The following is a 13227-nucleotide window of genomic DNA, read 5'->3' on the forward strand; positions in this document are numbered from 1 at the left end:
TTAATACTTTGCATCTGTCTTTACCAAGGAAGAAGCCATGGTGACAAAGGAGATGACCAAGGAGATAATTCAAATACTAAAAATGTTTAAAATTGATAAAGCAGAGCTACTGGATAAGCTATACATAAATTTGATAAAGCACCAGAACCGTATGAGATTCATCCAAGGATACCGAGGGAAATGAGAGTCAAAATTACGGAGACACTGGCCAAAACTTTTCAGTCTTCCTTAGACTCAGGGGTGGTGCCAGAGGACTGGAAACTTGCAAAGCCCAGCAAATGCAGGCCAGTCAGTTTAAATTTGGTTCTGGGGAAACATCTAGAAACAAAAATTCAGCACAAAATTAATAGTCACATGGACAAATGTGGGTTAATTAAGGAAAGCCAGCATGGATTTCTTAAGGGAAAATCATGCTCAAGTAACTTGGAGTTTTTTGAAGAGGTAAAGGAGACAGTTGATGAGGCTGTGATGAGGCGAGTTCCCCTTCAAGCCATTCAACATCCTGACTTGGAACTATATCACCATTCCTTCACTGTTGCTGAGCCAAAATCCTGGGACTCCCTTCCAAACAGCACTGTGGTTGTACCTATACAACATCGACTGCAGCGGCTCAAAAAGGTGGCTCATGACCGCCTTCTCAAGGGCAATTAGGGATGGGCAATAAATGCTGGCCTAGCCAGTGATACCTACATCCTGCGAAAGAATAAAATGGATGATGCAAAGCTTCAAAAGGACATAGACAAGTTGGTGGAATGGGCAGACAGGTGGCAAATGAAGCTCAATGTTGAGAAATGTGAAGCGATTCATTTTGATAGGGAGAACATGGAGAGATAATATAAAATGAAGTGTACAATTCTAAAGGGGATGCAGGAGCAGAGGGACCTGGAAGAATATATGCATAATTGAAGGTGCCCGTACAGATCGAGAGAATGGTTAATAAAGCATACAGTATCCTAGGCTTTATTAATAGGGGCATAGAGCACAAGAGCAAGGATGTCATGTGGAACTTGAATAAGACACTAGTTCAGTCTCAGCTGGAGTATTGCATCCAGTTCTAGGTGCCCACTTTGAGAAGGATGTGAAGGCATTGGATTGATTGCAGAGAAGATCAGGGATGAGGAACTTCAGTTATGAAGATCGATTGGAGAAGTTGGGGCTGTTTCCCTTGGAGAAAAGAAGGCTGAGAGGAGATTTGATCGAGGTGTTTGAAATCATAAGGGGTCTGGACAGAGGAGATAGGGAGAAATTGTTCCCAGTCTATTTAGGAAGGATGTGATTGCACTAGAGAGAGTGCAGAGGAGATTTACCAGGATGTTGCCTGGGCTGGAGAGTTTTAGATTTGAGGAGAGATTGGATAGACTAGGGTTATTTTCCCCGGAGCAGAGGAGATTGAGAGGGCACATGATTGAGCTGTATAAAATTATGAGGGGCATAGATAGGGTAGACAGGAAGGAACTTTTGTCCTTGGTGGAGGGATCAATAACCAGGGGGCATAGATTTAAGGTAAGGGGCAGGAGGTTTAGAGGGAAGAATTTTTTCACCAGAGGGTGGTGGGAATCTGGAACTTACTGCCTGAAAGGGTGGTAGAGGCAGAAGCCCTCATAACATTTAAGAAGTATTTGGATGTGCACTTGCAATGCCATGGCATACAAAGCTATGGGCCAAATGCTGGAAAATGGGATTAGAATAGTTAGGTACTTGTTTGACCGGTGCAGATTTGTTTGGCCGAAGGGCCTTTTTCAGTGCTATAGACCTCTATGACTCGTGAAAGGATTGAGAATGAGAGAGCACAGATTTAAAATAATTGCCAAAAGAAGCAAATGCAATGAGAAAAAAACTTATTCAAGTAGTAAGTGGTTAAGCTCTGGAATGCACTGCCTAAGAGTGTGTGGAGGCAGATCCAATCAAAGCATTCAAAAGGGAATTAGACTTATGTGAAAAGGAAGAATGTGCAGGGTTATGGGGAGAAGGTAGCAGAATGGCACTAGGTGAATTGCTCCTCTGGAGAGCCGGGGCACAATGGGCCAAATAGTCTCCTTTTGTGTTGTAACAATTCTGTGATTCTGTAACCATCAGCCAAGTGATGAAAGGTGTCATCAATAGTGCTTTGAAAGGGCCTTTACTCAACAATAACCTGCTCACTGATGCTCAGTTTGGGTTCCACCAGGACCACTTGGCTCCTGACCTCATTACAGCCTTGGTTGAAGCATGGACAAAAGAGCTGAACTTCAGAGGTGAGGTGAGAGTGACTGCCCTTGACATCAAGGCAGCATTTGACCGAGTGTGGCATCAAGGAGCCCTAGCAAAACTGAAGTCAATGGGAATAGGGGGGGGAACTCTCCACTGGTTCGAGTCATACTTATCACAAAGGCAGATGGTTGTGATTATTAGAGGTCAATCATCTCAGTCCCAGGGCATCACGGCAAGAGTTCCTAGGCTAGTGCCCTAGGCCCAACTGTCATCAGCTGCTTCAATTACCTTCTCTCCATCAAAAGGTCAGAAGTGGGAATGCTCGCTGATGATTGTACAATGTTCAGTGCCGCTTGCGACTCCTCAGATACTGAAGCTGTCTGGGTCCACATCTAAAGACCTGGACAACAGTTAGACTTAGGCTGACAAGTGGCAAGTAACATTTGTGCCACACAAGTGCCGGGCAATGGCCATCTCCTAGAGAGAATCTAACTATCCATTCGTGACATTCAATGGCATTACCATCGCTGAATTCCCCACGATCAACATCCTGGGGTTTACCATTGGCCAGAAACTGAACTGGACCAACCACATAATTACTGTGGCTACAAGAGCAGCTTAGAGGCTGGGAATTCTGTGGCGAGTGACTCACCTCCTGACTCCCCAAAGCTTATCACCGTCTACAAGACACAAGTTAGGAGTGTGATGGAATACTCTCCACTTGACTGGATGAGTGAAGTTCCAACAACATGCAAGAAGCAATGCTCACCTCCCATGAAAAAATGAAAAAAAAATCATTCCCTGTGGTGTTTGGGGGCAGGATGCGGGGGTGAGGAGTGCACAGCCCTTCTCATTTTTTTGTGCAACAACTTAAAGTGACTTGAGCATGGCATGCAATGGGGACCTGTGAGTTGCTCCGCGGCAGCGTGGCTTGCAGGGAACATTGTCTATCACCCCTGTGCTCACTGACCTATGTTGGCCCCCGAGTTAAGCAATACCTCAGTTTTAAAATGCTCAGCCTCATTTTCAAGTTTCTCTGTGGCCTCGGCACTCCCTATCACCTTCATCTCCTCCAGCTCCACAACCCTCCAAGGGTCTGCGTTCATCTACTCTGGCCTCTTGAGCATTCCCGATTTTAATTGCTCCATGAAGCTGTGACTTCAGCTGCTTAGTCCCTAAGCTTTGAAATTTTGTCCCTAAACCCTTCCACTTCTCTACCTCTCTTTCCTCCTTTAAGATACTCCTTAAAATCTGCCTCTTTAATAAGCTTTTGGCTATGTGCCTTAAGTGGCTTAGTTTCAAATTTTGCTTCATAGCGCTCCTGTGAAGCATGTTGAGGCACTTATTACATTAAAGGTGCTGTGTAAATACAATTTGTTTTGACACTAGGGAATGGTAGTATATTCTCATTAAGTGAATATACATGTGAAGTAAATTTACTTGAATTGTGCATGCGGTAGTTTCTATTAACACGGCTAAACAACGTCAGTGTTGTCATACCTGTGACAGGTCAGGGATTTCTACTGGTAGATAATGGTATGGGCAAAGGGAAGGCAGCGCGTGAAGTACATATGGTTTTTCAAAAGGCATTGATAACATATCTCAGAGTCTACTGCCATACCCCTGAATTTTTCAACAGGAGAAAATGTAGGAGCATGGATAGAGGGTTAGTTACAGGACTATGACTTCGAGTAAATAGCTGTTCCTTGGATTGGAGAATGGTTGGAAGTAGAGTACCCCATGGATGAGTGTTGGCTTCATTTCTGTTACGTAAATATAAATAATTTGGTCTTGAGCAAGACTATTTTGGTTAGGAAGAATTGCAAAAGACTTCAGTTAGGCAGCAAGGGAGCACATGCAATTTAACAGATAAGTTTGAGATTATACATTTTGGGACTGAAAAACAAAGAGTGCCAATATATAGCACCTGAAAGACAAAAAAAGTTGTGGATGAACAGATAGCCCTGGTTGCTTAAATACACAATTCCCTGAAAGCAAGTGCAGGTAGGTAAAGCCATAAATAAGGCCAAAAAAAAGTGTATCATAAATAAGGGCATAGGCCACATAGTAATGATAAATTTGTTGTTATAAATTTGTATAAAACATTGGCTGGATCATAGTTACAGTACTGTATGAGGCTTTAGACACCAGTCATAGAAAGATCATTTAAGCTATACGAGAGAATATAGTGTAGATTTACTAGGGTGATACTAAGGATGTGAAACAGTAGTTGTGAGGAGACTTTAGATTCTGGTACTATTTTCACTGAAGCAAAGGCGACTAAGAGAAGATTTAATCGAGGTCTTGAAAATTATAAAGTGTTCTGATAGCGTGAACAAGGAAAAATTATTTTCTCTGCTTGAGGAGTCAATGACAATGTGTCATCAATCTAAAATAGTGATTAAGAGAAGAGGAAAGGTTAGCAGACGTTTATTTACACAGCGTACTGTTTGGGATTGAAATGCTTTGCTTCAAATGAATGTTTGAGACAGAGCCAAATGTTTCTTTTGAAAATTGATAACTGTTAAAGGAGAGAAAGATACAGGTCTATAATGAGAGAGCAGGGCAATGGGATTAGATATGGATTGCTCCAACAAAAAGCTGAATGGCCTCCTAATGAGCTGAAAAGTTTTATGGTGCTCTAGCTGGACCTCCTTTAAGTGTTTAATCTTAAGGAGAGAGCCATGGAACAGGAGAATTACTGTTAACCTCATTTTACTGGTATCTATCTATTTGCTCCAAGTGGGCAGTAAGACATGGCAATCTCCTAACACTGCAAAAACTTTTTGTAAGCATAACTACAATGAGTAAGGAAGAAGGGGTTGGAAAAGAAAAAACAATTCTAGGTTCCTAATTTGGCACAGGAAATGTTTATTCCAAGGACTAGCTTTTTGTCCATTACTTGGTCAAATACACCATCAAAGTTACCCCACATTACAAAATTTCTCCAAGTTCTCCAAGATTACATTGATATCAAATCCTGCAGAAAATGTTCATTGTGTTGTAAGGTTTAGGATAATGGTAGAAAAGGACAATGGGCAATCCAGAGTAAGAATAATTAACTGGGAGAGAGCTGACTTCAATGGGGCAAGAACGGAGCTGGGCTGGACAGATTGGAACCAAAGGTTGGCAGGAAATAAACTGTAGCTGAACAATGGGCTACCTTCAAAGAAGAAATGGTTCGGGCACAGTCAAGGTATATTCCCTCAAAAGGGAAAAGGAGGGCAAACAAATCCCTGGATGAAAAAGAAGACAGAAATTAAGACAAAGAAGGAAAAGTGTGCTTATGACAGATGTTAGATAGAAAATACAATTGAGAACCAAGCTGAATACAGAAGGTTCAGAGGAGAGATGAAGAAGCAAATAAGAGAAGCAAAGAGGGACTATGAGAAAAGACTGGCAGCCAAAATAAAGGGGAATCCCAAAATCTTCTACAGGCACATAAATGGTGGAGTGGGCAGATAGGGGCGGCAGATGAAGTTGAATGCAGAGAAGTGTGAGGTGATTCATTTTGGTAGGAAGAATATAGAGAGGCAATATAAAATAAGGCGTACAACTCTAAAGGAGCAGGGGAACTTGGCTGTACATGTGCAAAACTTATTAAAGGTGGCAGGGCAGGTGGAGAGAGCAGTTAATAAAGCATACAGTATCCTAGGCTCTATGAATTGGGGCATAGAGTACAAGGAGGTTATGCTGAACTTGTATAGGATACTAGTTGGACCTCAGCTGGAGTACTGTGTACAGCTCCGGGCGCCACACTTTAGGAAAGATGTGAACGCATTGGAGAGAATGCAGAAGAGACTTACAAAAATGTTTCCAGGGATGAGAAACTTTAGTTATGAAGGTAGATTGGAGAAGTTGGGGCTGTTCTCCTTGAAGAGAAGGAGGAGGAGGAGATTTGATAGAGCTTTCAAAATCATGAGGGGGCTGGACAGAGTAGAAAGGGAGAAACTATTCCCACTTGTAAAAGGACCGAGAACAAGAGGGCACAGATTTAAAGTGATTTGCAAAAGAAGCAAATGTGATGCGACAAAAACCTTATTTCACACAGCGAGTGGTTCGAGTCTGGAATGCACTGCCTGGAAGTGTGGTGGAGGCAGGTTCAACTCATGCATTCAAGAGGTCATTAGGTGATTATTTAAAGAGAAACAATGTGCAGGGTTACAGGGAAAAGGCAGAAGAATGACACTGAATCATAATGCTCATTCGGAGAGCCAGTGCAGACACAATGGGCTGAACGGCTTCCCTCTGTACCATAACAATTCTGCGATTTGCATTTTGGTTTTAAGCCTATGATAAAAATATTCTCCTGATGTCACAACAATTTAAGGAACCAAATCTTTTTTTTTCCCACAGCTCCAAATCAAAGTCTAACAATTCATGCAATGAAGTATAAAAATAACGTGGTAAAGTCAAACTGATTATTCTCTCACTGATGCTTAGGCTGGTGGAGGTGCGAAAGTTTCAGCACAGCCTATTTTTATTTTAATTGTAATAACAAGATTGTTGAATCGTATCTACCTGTGCCTTGGCATTATTATTTTTTTAAGGCAAGGTCAACAGCATTGCACGACACAGACAGGAGGTGACAATGGAACAAGTGGTCCATCTTCCATAATTCATCACCATACTCAGGTGACTAAAACCAAATACAATTCAAATTAAATCTTTCCGTTACTGAAAGATAACTACTGTGCTATTTCAATGTGCACCTCTTGAAATTGCATCCTGCAAGGTTTATAAATAAGATTTTGTATTTGTACTTAATGCTAAAATTCCAAAACAAAATGAATGTATATATATATATATGACATATATATATATATAATATATATATATATATATATATATGAGGGTGATTCCCTCTTAGAAAACCAAACACTTCCTCCACAAGTCTCAGAGCTAATTCTTCTGTTGAGTATTGATACAATTGTCAGACATAAATTGAGCTGATGGCACACAACACACAAGTAACAGCACACTGATGCACTCTGGGACATGGTGTGCATTTATAATTCCCCCGATGGGGGGAGTGAGTAATGTATTTGACGAATTGACCTAAATGAAGAGCTGAGACATTAATTTTTGCACAAATTTCCTAAAAGTCAATGTTATAAATGTGGAAATGATGAGCATAAATATTGCTGATTACCATCTTGAAATTCATCAGAGCTATTCTGTGTTTTTTGGGAGAAGAATATAACTTATGTAAGAAAGATGCTTTAACAAGGTAAGCCTGAAAATTCATTAACGACATCAATAACGAGCTGAATACCCACAAAACTGCAAAATATGACATTAAGTCTGGCAGAAGGTCAAATCTTGTCCCAAGGTTGGTTGAAAGCAGCAAAAAAAGTCAAGAACTCACTGATTTTTATGAAATTGTTACATCTAATTAACATGCCCACTGGCATAGAAATTTTGTTACTTACTTTGGCTGCTATTAAATCAATTTTGCAATCATTCAATTGGGAGATGCAAGTTCAGTGTTGAAGTGGTTAGCCTACTACTAGCACACAGACTTGCATTCACATTTTCACACGTTCAGTCCCCTGTTTCAGTTGCTTCCCGCGAGAAAAACACTGAACAAGTGAAAGTTGAAAATTCAGGGAAGTAGAGGCAGTACATGTTTTCTCAATACTAGTTCTTATGTGTAGAAACATGTTTGACCGCTTAATAACTTAAATTACTTGGCAAAATAAACTCCTTTTCATAACAAGATCAAAACAATTTAAAAATAACCAATAGAAAGTACACATCTGAATAGCTTTTAAAAAAAAGCTTTAAACAAAATTACACAGCAGCTATTATGTTAAATGTACAGCCATACACTCATTCCTTTGGAAATCACACAAAACGCATTACAATGAATAAAGCTTCACAGAGCAGCTATGTTGTGTGCTGTATTATTCATTAAATTTGTAAAAAAAGAGCTATTCTTACATCAAGAGTTCAGGGCATAATATTAAAATATGATGCCTTTCTAGGATACGCTGAAAAAGCTAACTGTGAGAAATGTAAGAAAGCAAGAACATAAGAAATAGGAGCAGACGTAGACCTCTTGAGCCTGCTCTGCATTCAATGCAACCATGGCTGATCTTCTACCTCAACCCCACCTTACCAAATATATTTTTATTATTATGTAGTTTGCACAAAGCAGTGATGCTCAAAGCATGACCCAGGACCACCGTGGTCAATCACCCCATCATCTTGACTCTGCTCTCCCATTCATGGTATGCCAAGCTAAGAATTTCATGGGTCTAATTCAGGTTTCTCCTCTTTGCCAAGAGGAAAAAAAACATTAGTAGAATGTACAGCTATCCTAACATTTAGGAATCAGGTGAAACTGCTAGACTGAAACTGCAGATTGCTGCTCCTTTACTACATGGCATGGTATGTTGGAGCATTCTGATTGTTTCTTTGCTTGGAATTCTAGCCTTCAACAAAAAGCAAATAAAACATTGCCAAAACCCACCAGCTGAACTTCACCAAATGCTCCTCTCCCAATTACTTTAACAACTTCATAATCTTCTGCTTTCATTCTTAAATCCCGAACTTTACTCATTGCATCTTTGTCTGTAAAACAAATGTAAAAAGTATTAGTTCATCTTCATTGCAATTATGACCACATTTGCGGGCGAGAAATTAAACTTAGCACTCAAACATGGGCACTACTGTTATTGATCAAAAAGGCACCCACAGTGCACGTACACACTTCTGACATGAAGCACATCATAAACCACCTTGAAGGCGTTTAGCGTGCAATTAACGCTCACCAGAAACATGCAGAGCAGGCAGATGATGTCAGCATTGCATGCTGATTGACATCATGATGCAACAGCTGCTATTTTGGAATTCAACACTCCAACCGAAGCCCTCTCTTAAGCTTGCAAAGCTGAACATATATTAAGCATCAGCAAGGTCCGCTCACCAGCGCTGTTTAAAAGGATCATCAAGTACTTTCAGAATAGTTGATGCTTGATTTCTTCTGGCCATTGTTACAATTCTACAATTTATGGTGCTTTTCATAGTTGCTCCAAGTTGCAAAGGTTTGCAGAGGAAGGTGTGCCAGGTGAATACTTTTTGTTGATTTCAATATCTGCACACACCAGTTAATTGCAAGTTATGGATGTAGACCTTCCTCTTACAAGTGAGCATGACAGAGAGAATGACCACAGGTCACAGAAAGCAGGACGCTGCTAGATGGGCAAGGAGGTGGGGGGAGAAAAGGGTTCCCGGCAGGAAGCAATATCCGCTCAGGGAGCAATTTTCCTATCTGAAGCTAAGCAAGGAACAGTGTGTGATAAATCTGCACTTCATTAAGGAGGTCCAAACTGAAATCCACCAACTGCTGCAGCCACAACTCCAACCTAAGAGCAAGGCAAGGCCGCACTGCCAGTAGCTGGCAAGGTGACTGTGGTGATACATTTCTGTATGTCTGACTCCTATCAGGCTCGCGTGGGAGGTATGAGCAGCATCTGGCACACAATTGCATAACGGAGGTCATGGAGGCTCTCTGTTTAAAGAAAGCCAACGTTATTTCATTCTCTCTTGTCACAGACAAGCAGGCAGCCAGCACAAGAGTTTGCTAGAATGGAAAGTTTCCACATGATGCAGTGCCATTGACTGCATACACAAAACTGCCACGTAATAGAACCAAAAGGTATTCCACTCCCTCAATGTCCAGCTTGTGAGGGTTCAATATCTGATATTCTGGTAGCATGATGCAGCTCATGCTCGATTAACTTTGTAGAATTCTTTGATAAGTATTTTTGGAGAGGGTGAAGAGAAGATTTACAAGGGTGACATCAGGAGTGCATGGGTATACATATCAAGAAAGGACTGATAGGCTAGGTCTCTTTTCTCTTGAAAAAGTCTGAGGGATTACCTAACAGAGGTCTTTTAAATTATGAAAGGTTTTGATAGAGTGGATACAGAGAGAATGTTTCCTATTGTAGGGAATAGCATAATAGATGCCATCAATGTAAGACAGTCACCAAAAAATACAACAGGGAATTCAAAGAAACTTCTTTACCCAAAGAGTGATGAGAATGTGGAATTTGCTATTGCAGGGAGTGATTGAAGCAAATAGTATAGATGTATCTAAGGGGAAGCTAGACAAGCAAATGAAGGAGAAGGGAATAGAAAATTATGATGGTAGATTTAGATGAGGAAAGGTGGGAACAGGTTCGAGTGGTGCATAAATGCCAGCATGAGCTGGTTGGCCAAATGTCATATATCCTATGTAATCCTACGTAAGGCATAGGTGAAGAAAATGTTGTTAGTGTGGATTTCAAAAACCATCTGATATCAAATAAGTAACTTATGGCAAAGAAATAGCACATATAATTAAAGGAATGCTGAAATAGAGGTATGGCTCGATGGCAGAAATAAAGTGCAAATATAAAAAGCGCTCTCTCAATAAAAAGGTGTAGCAAACGATGCATTGCAGAGATCTGTATTAAGGACTCTCTTACTTAGCATTTGTATTATATATATATTATATATATTTATCAATCAATGATTCCAACTTAGGAAATGAGGGAACAACACTTAAATGTAGAAAAATGTGAAATAACGCATTTTTGGAACCAGGGATATGGAAATGAATGATACCTTAAATGCTACAGCTTTAAATGGCATTGAAGTACCCTGGTGTACACAAGTCATTAGAACAGGCTGTGTAAACAGATATGGCAAAACTTAATAGTTATACTTAATTCAAAATCATTTGGCTCATTTGCTTAATGGTCCATTAAGGTGAAAGAAATTTTCATCAGATGGCAAATAAATTTGGAGGTGATACTTATTAGGTGGATGTTGCTGACTATGGAATTGTCCCTAAAACCACACGCTCTTTAAGTATATTATTATTGGAAAAGTTACTGGACTTTCTCAGATACTTTTTATTTTCTTTCTTCCTGATCAGACTTCTAAGGGTTTCACATATATATCTGACAGAAAGCTCAGTTTTTTTACATTCTTTCATGGGATGTGGGTGTCGTTGGCAACGCCAGCATTTGCTTCCCTTCCCTAATTGCCCATGAGAAGGTGGTGGTGAATTGTACTCCTGAATCGCTGCAGTCCTTCTGGTGCAGGTGCACCACAGTACTGTTAGGAAGGGAGTTCCAGGATTTTGATCCAGTGACTGTGAATGAATGGTGATGTAGCTCCACGTCAGGATGGTGTGTTGTTTGGAGGGGAATCTGTAAGTGGTGCTCCCAAGCATCTGCTACCCTTGTTCCTCTAGGTGGTAGAGATTGTGGTTTGGTAGGTGCTGTCGAAGGCGGCTTGGCAAGTTGCCGTACCTTGGTACACTGTTGTCATTGTGCATTGGTAGTGGAGGGAGTGAATTTTTAAGGTGTTGGATGGGGGTGTGGGGGTGCAATCAAGAGGATTGCTTTGTCCTGGATGGTGTTGAGCTTCTTGAGTGTTGTTGCGGCTGCACTCAGCCAGACTGAATCCTGAAAAAAGATGTGAAATTTCCAGTAACCTAAATGCAATGACAAAGGTCACATGCTACATTACTAAATAATGGGCATATGAAAGTAACACTCTGGTACCTAGGACAAGATTATAGGAGTGGTACTGAACACAAGTAAAGAAAACAGAAAACTGAACATGTTTGTTAATTTTCATCTAGAGTATTATGTCTTGTTTTTGGTCCTCAAAAGAAACAATATATTTGGTCCTGGAGATGGTCCAGTGATAGTTCGCCATTAATAATATCTGGGATGGAAGGACATGGCAAACTTGGGTTATATTCCCTAGAGATGAAGAGGCTAAGTGGTGATCTAATTGATGTGTTTAAAATAATTAAGGAAATTGACAGGGCTAATAGGAAACAATACATTATTTTCATGGAAGAATTGAGGAAAAAGGGTTCATAATCTTGAAATCAGAACTAACTTGGTTAAAAGCAAATCCAAAAATAAAATTCTTGGCACAGAGGGCTGAGAAGGAACGCATTGCCTAAGACAGCCATGGATGTGGAATGATTGAGGTGCTCATGAGGGAAATAGATAAGCCCTTGGGAAATAAAAGTACAGAGGATGTGGGGAAAGGTTGGGGAATTGGAATTTAAAAGATAAATAGCCACCAGTGCAAACAAAATAGCAGAGCAGGCTCAATGAGCCAAAAGGTTTATCGCCATTCCTAAGTTCTTACAAAACCTGATTACAACTATGTTCCAAGGCAATCATTACCAACTTAAAACCGCAGCTTTCAGTTAAAATGTCCAGTAACAATGGCCCATCAGTCTTTCTCATTGCTCTTTGTTGCTTCTTTCCTCTGTCTCTTGTTGTTATATTGCAAGGGTGGCATCTGCTTTATTGAAGCAGCCTTGCACTGTAACCTGACAGTTTGTGATAATACAAAAATCATATTCCAAGTCATTAGTTATCTGCAGAGAGTGGGACACATATACAGTTTATTTCATTTGACTGTTCATTTCCATTGGTAGGTGTCTCAGTAACAATGACCACGGAAGGTCCGAGTGGAGATGGCTCGGTTCTCTCAAGATGGTCATTGCTGGCACTTCTGTGACATGAACGTTAACTGCCACTGCAAGCCCAAGCCTGTGTGCTATCCAGGTTATTCTGTAGATTGACATGGAGGGTTCCAAATAAATGAGCAAAACACTGTGAGCCAACTCCATCAGAGGTGGTACTACTGTGCTACACTGATAGTGAGCTTTCCACTCCAGATCAAATGAGAGGGGGAAGGTCACTGACGTAATAGCTGAAGAAATAGGAGCCAGAGTAGGTCATTTAGCCCTTTGAGCCTGTTCCACTGCCATTTAACAAGATCATGGTTAATTTCTGCCTCGCCCACCTTCTTGGACAACCCCTTAATTGCCTCATCGCCCAAAACTCTATTGAGCGCCGCCTTGAATATACTTAACAAGTCAGCATTCCTAACTCTCTGGCGTAGAGAAATTCAAAGATTCACAACCCTTTGAATGAAGTAATTTCTCCTCATCTCAGCCCTAGGGAGCACAGTTTAAAAATACGAGCTCACTCATTTAGGATGGAAATG

The 13227-nt window shown here is 40.7% G+C and overlaps 1 protein-coding gene across 2 annotated transcripts in view; it reads right to left on the minus strand.

The window, feature by feature from the left end:
• Positions 1-13227, minus strand: part of rock1 (Rho-associated, coiled-coil containing protein kinase 1) — a 224903-nt gene that overhangs the window by 128355 nt on the left and 83321 nt on the right. For both annotated transcript variants that reach the window (XM_078540622.1, XM_078540621.1), the window contains one exon: positions 8666-8766. In XM_078540622.1, the coding sequence (XP_078396748.1) occupies positions 8666-8755 (90 nt within the window). In that variant the 5' untranslated portion in view covers positions 8756-8766. The remainder of the gene's footprint in view (positions 1-8665; positions 8767-13227) is intronic.

The sequence above is a fragment of the Cetorhinus maximus genome, chromosome 4 (genome assembly GCF_964194155.1).
Source record: "Cetorhinus maximus chromosome 4, sCetMax3.hap1.1, whole genome shotgun sequence".
In the NCBI taxonomy this organism is placed as follows: Eukaryota; Metazoa; Chordata; class Chondrichthyes; order Lamniformes; family Cetorhinidae; genus Cetorhinus; species Cetorhinus maximus.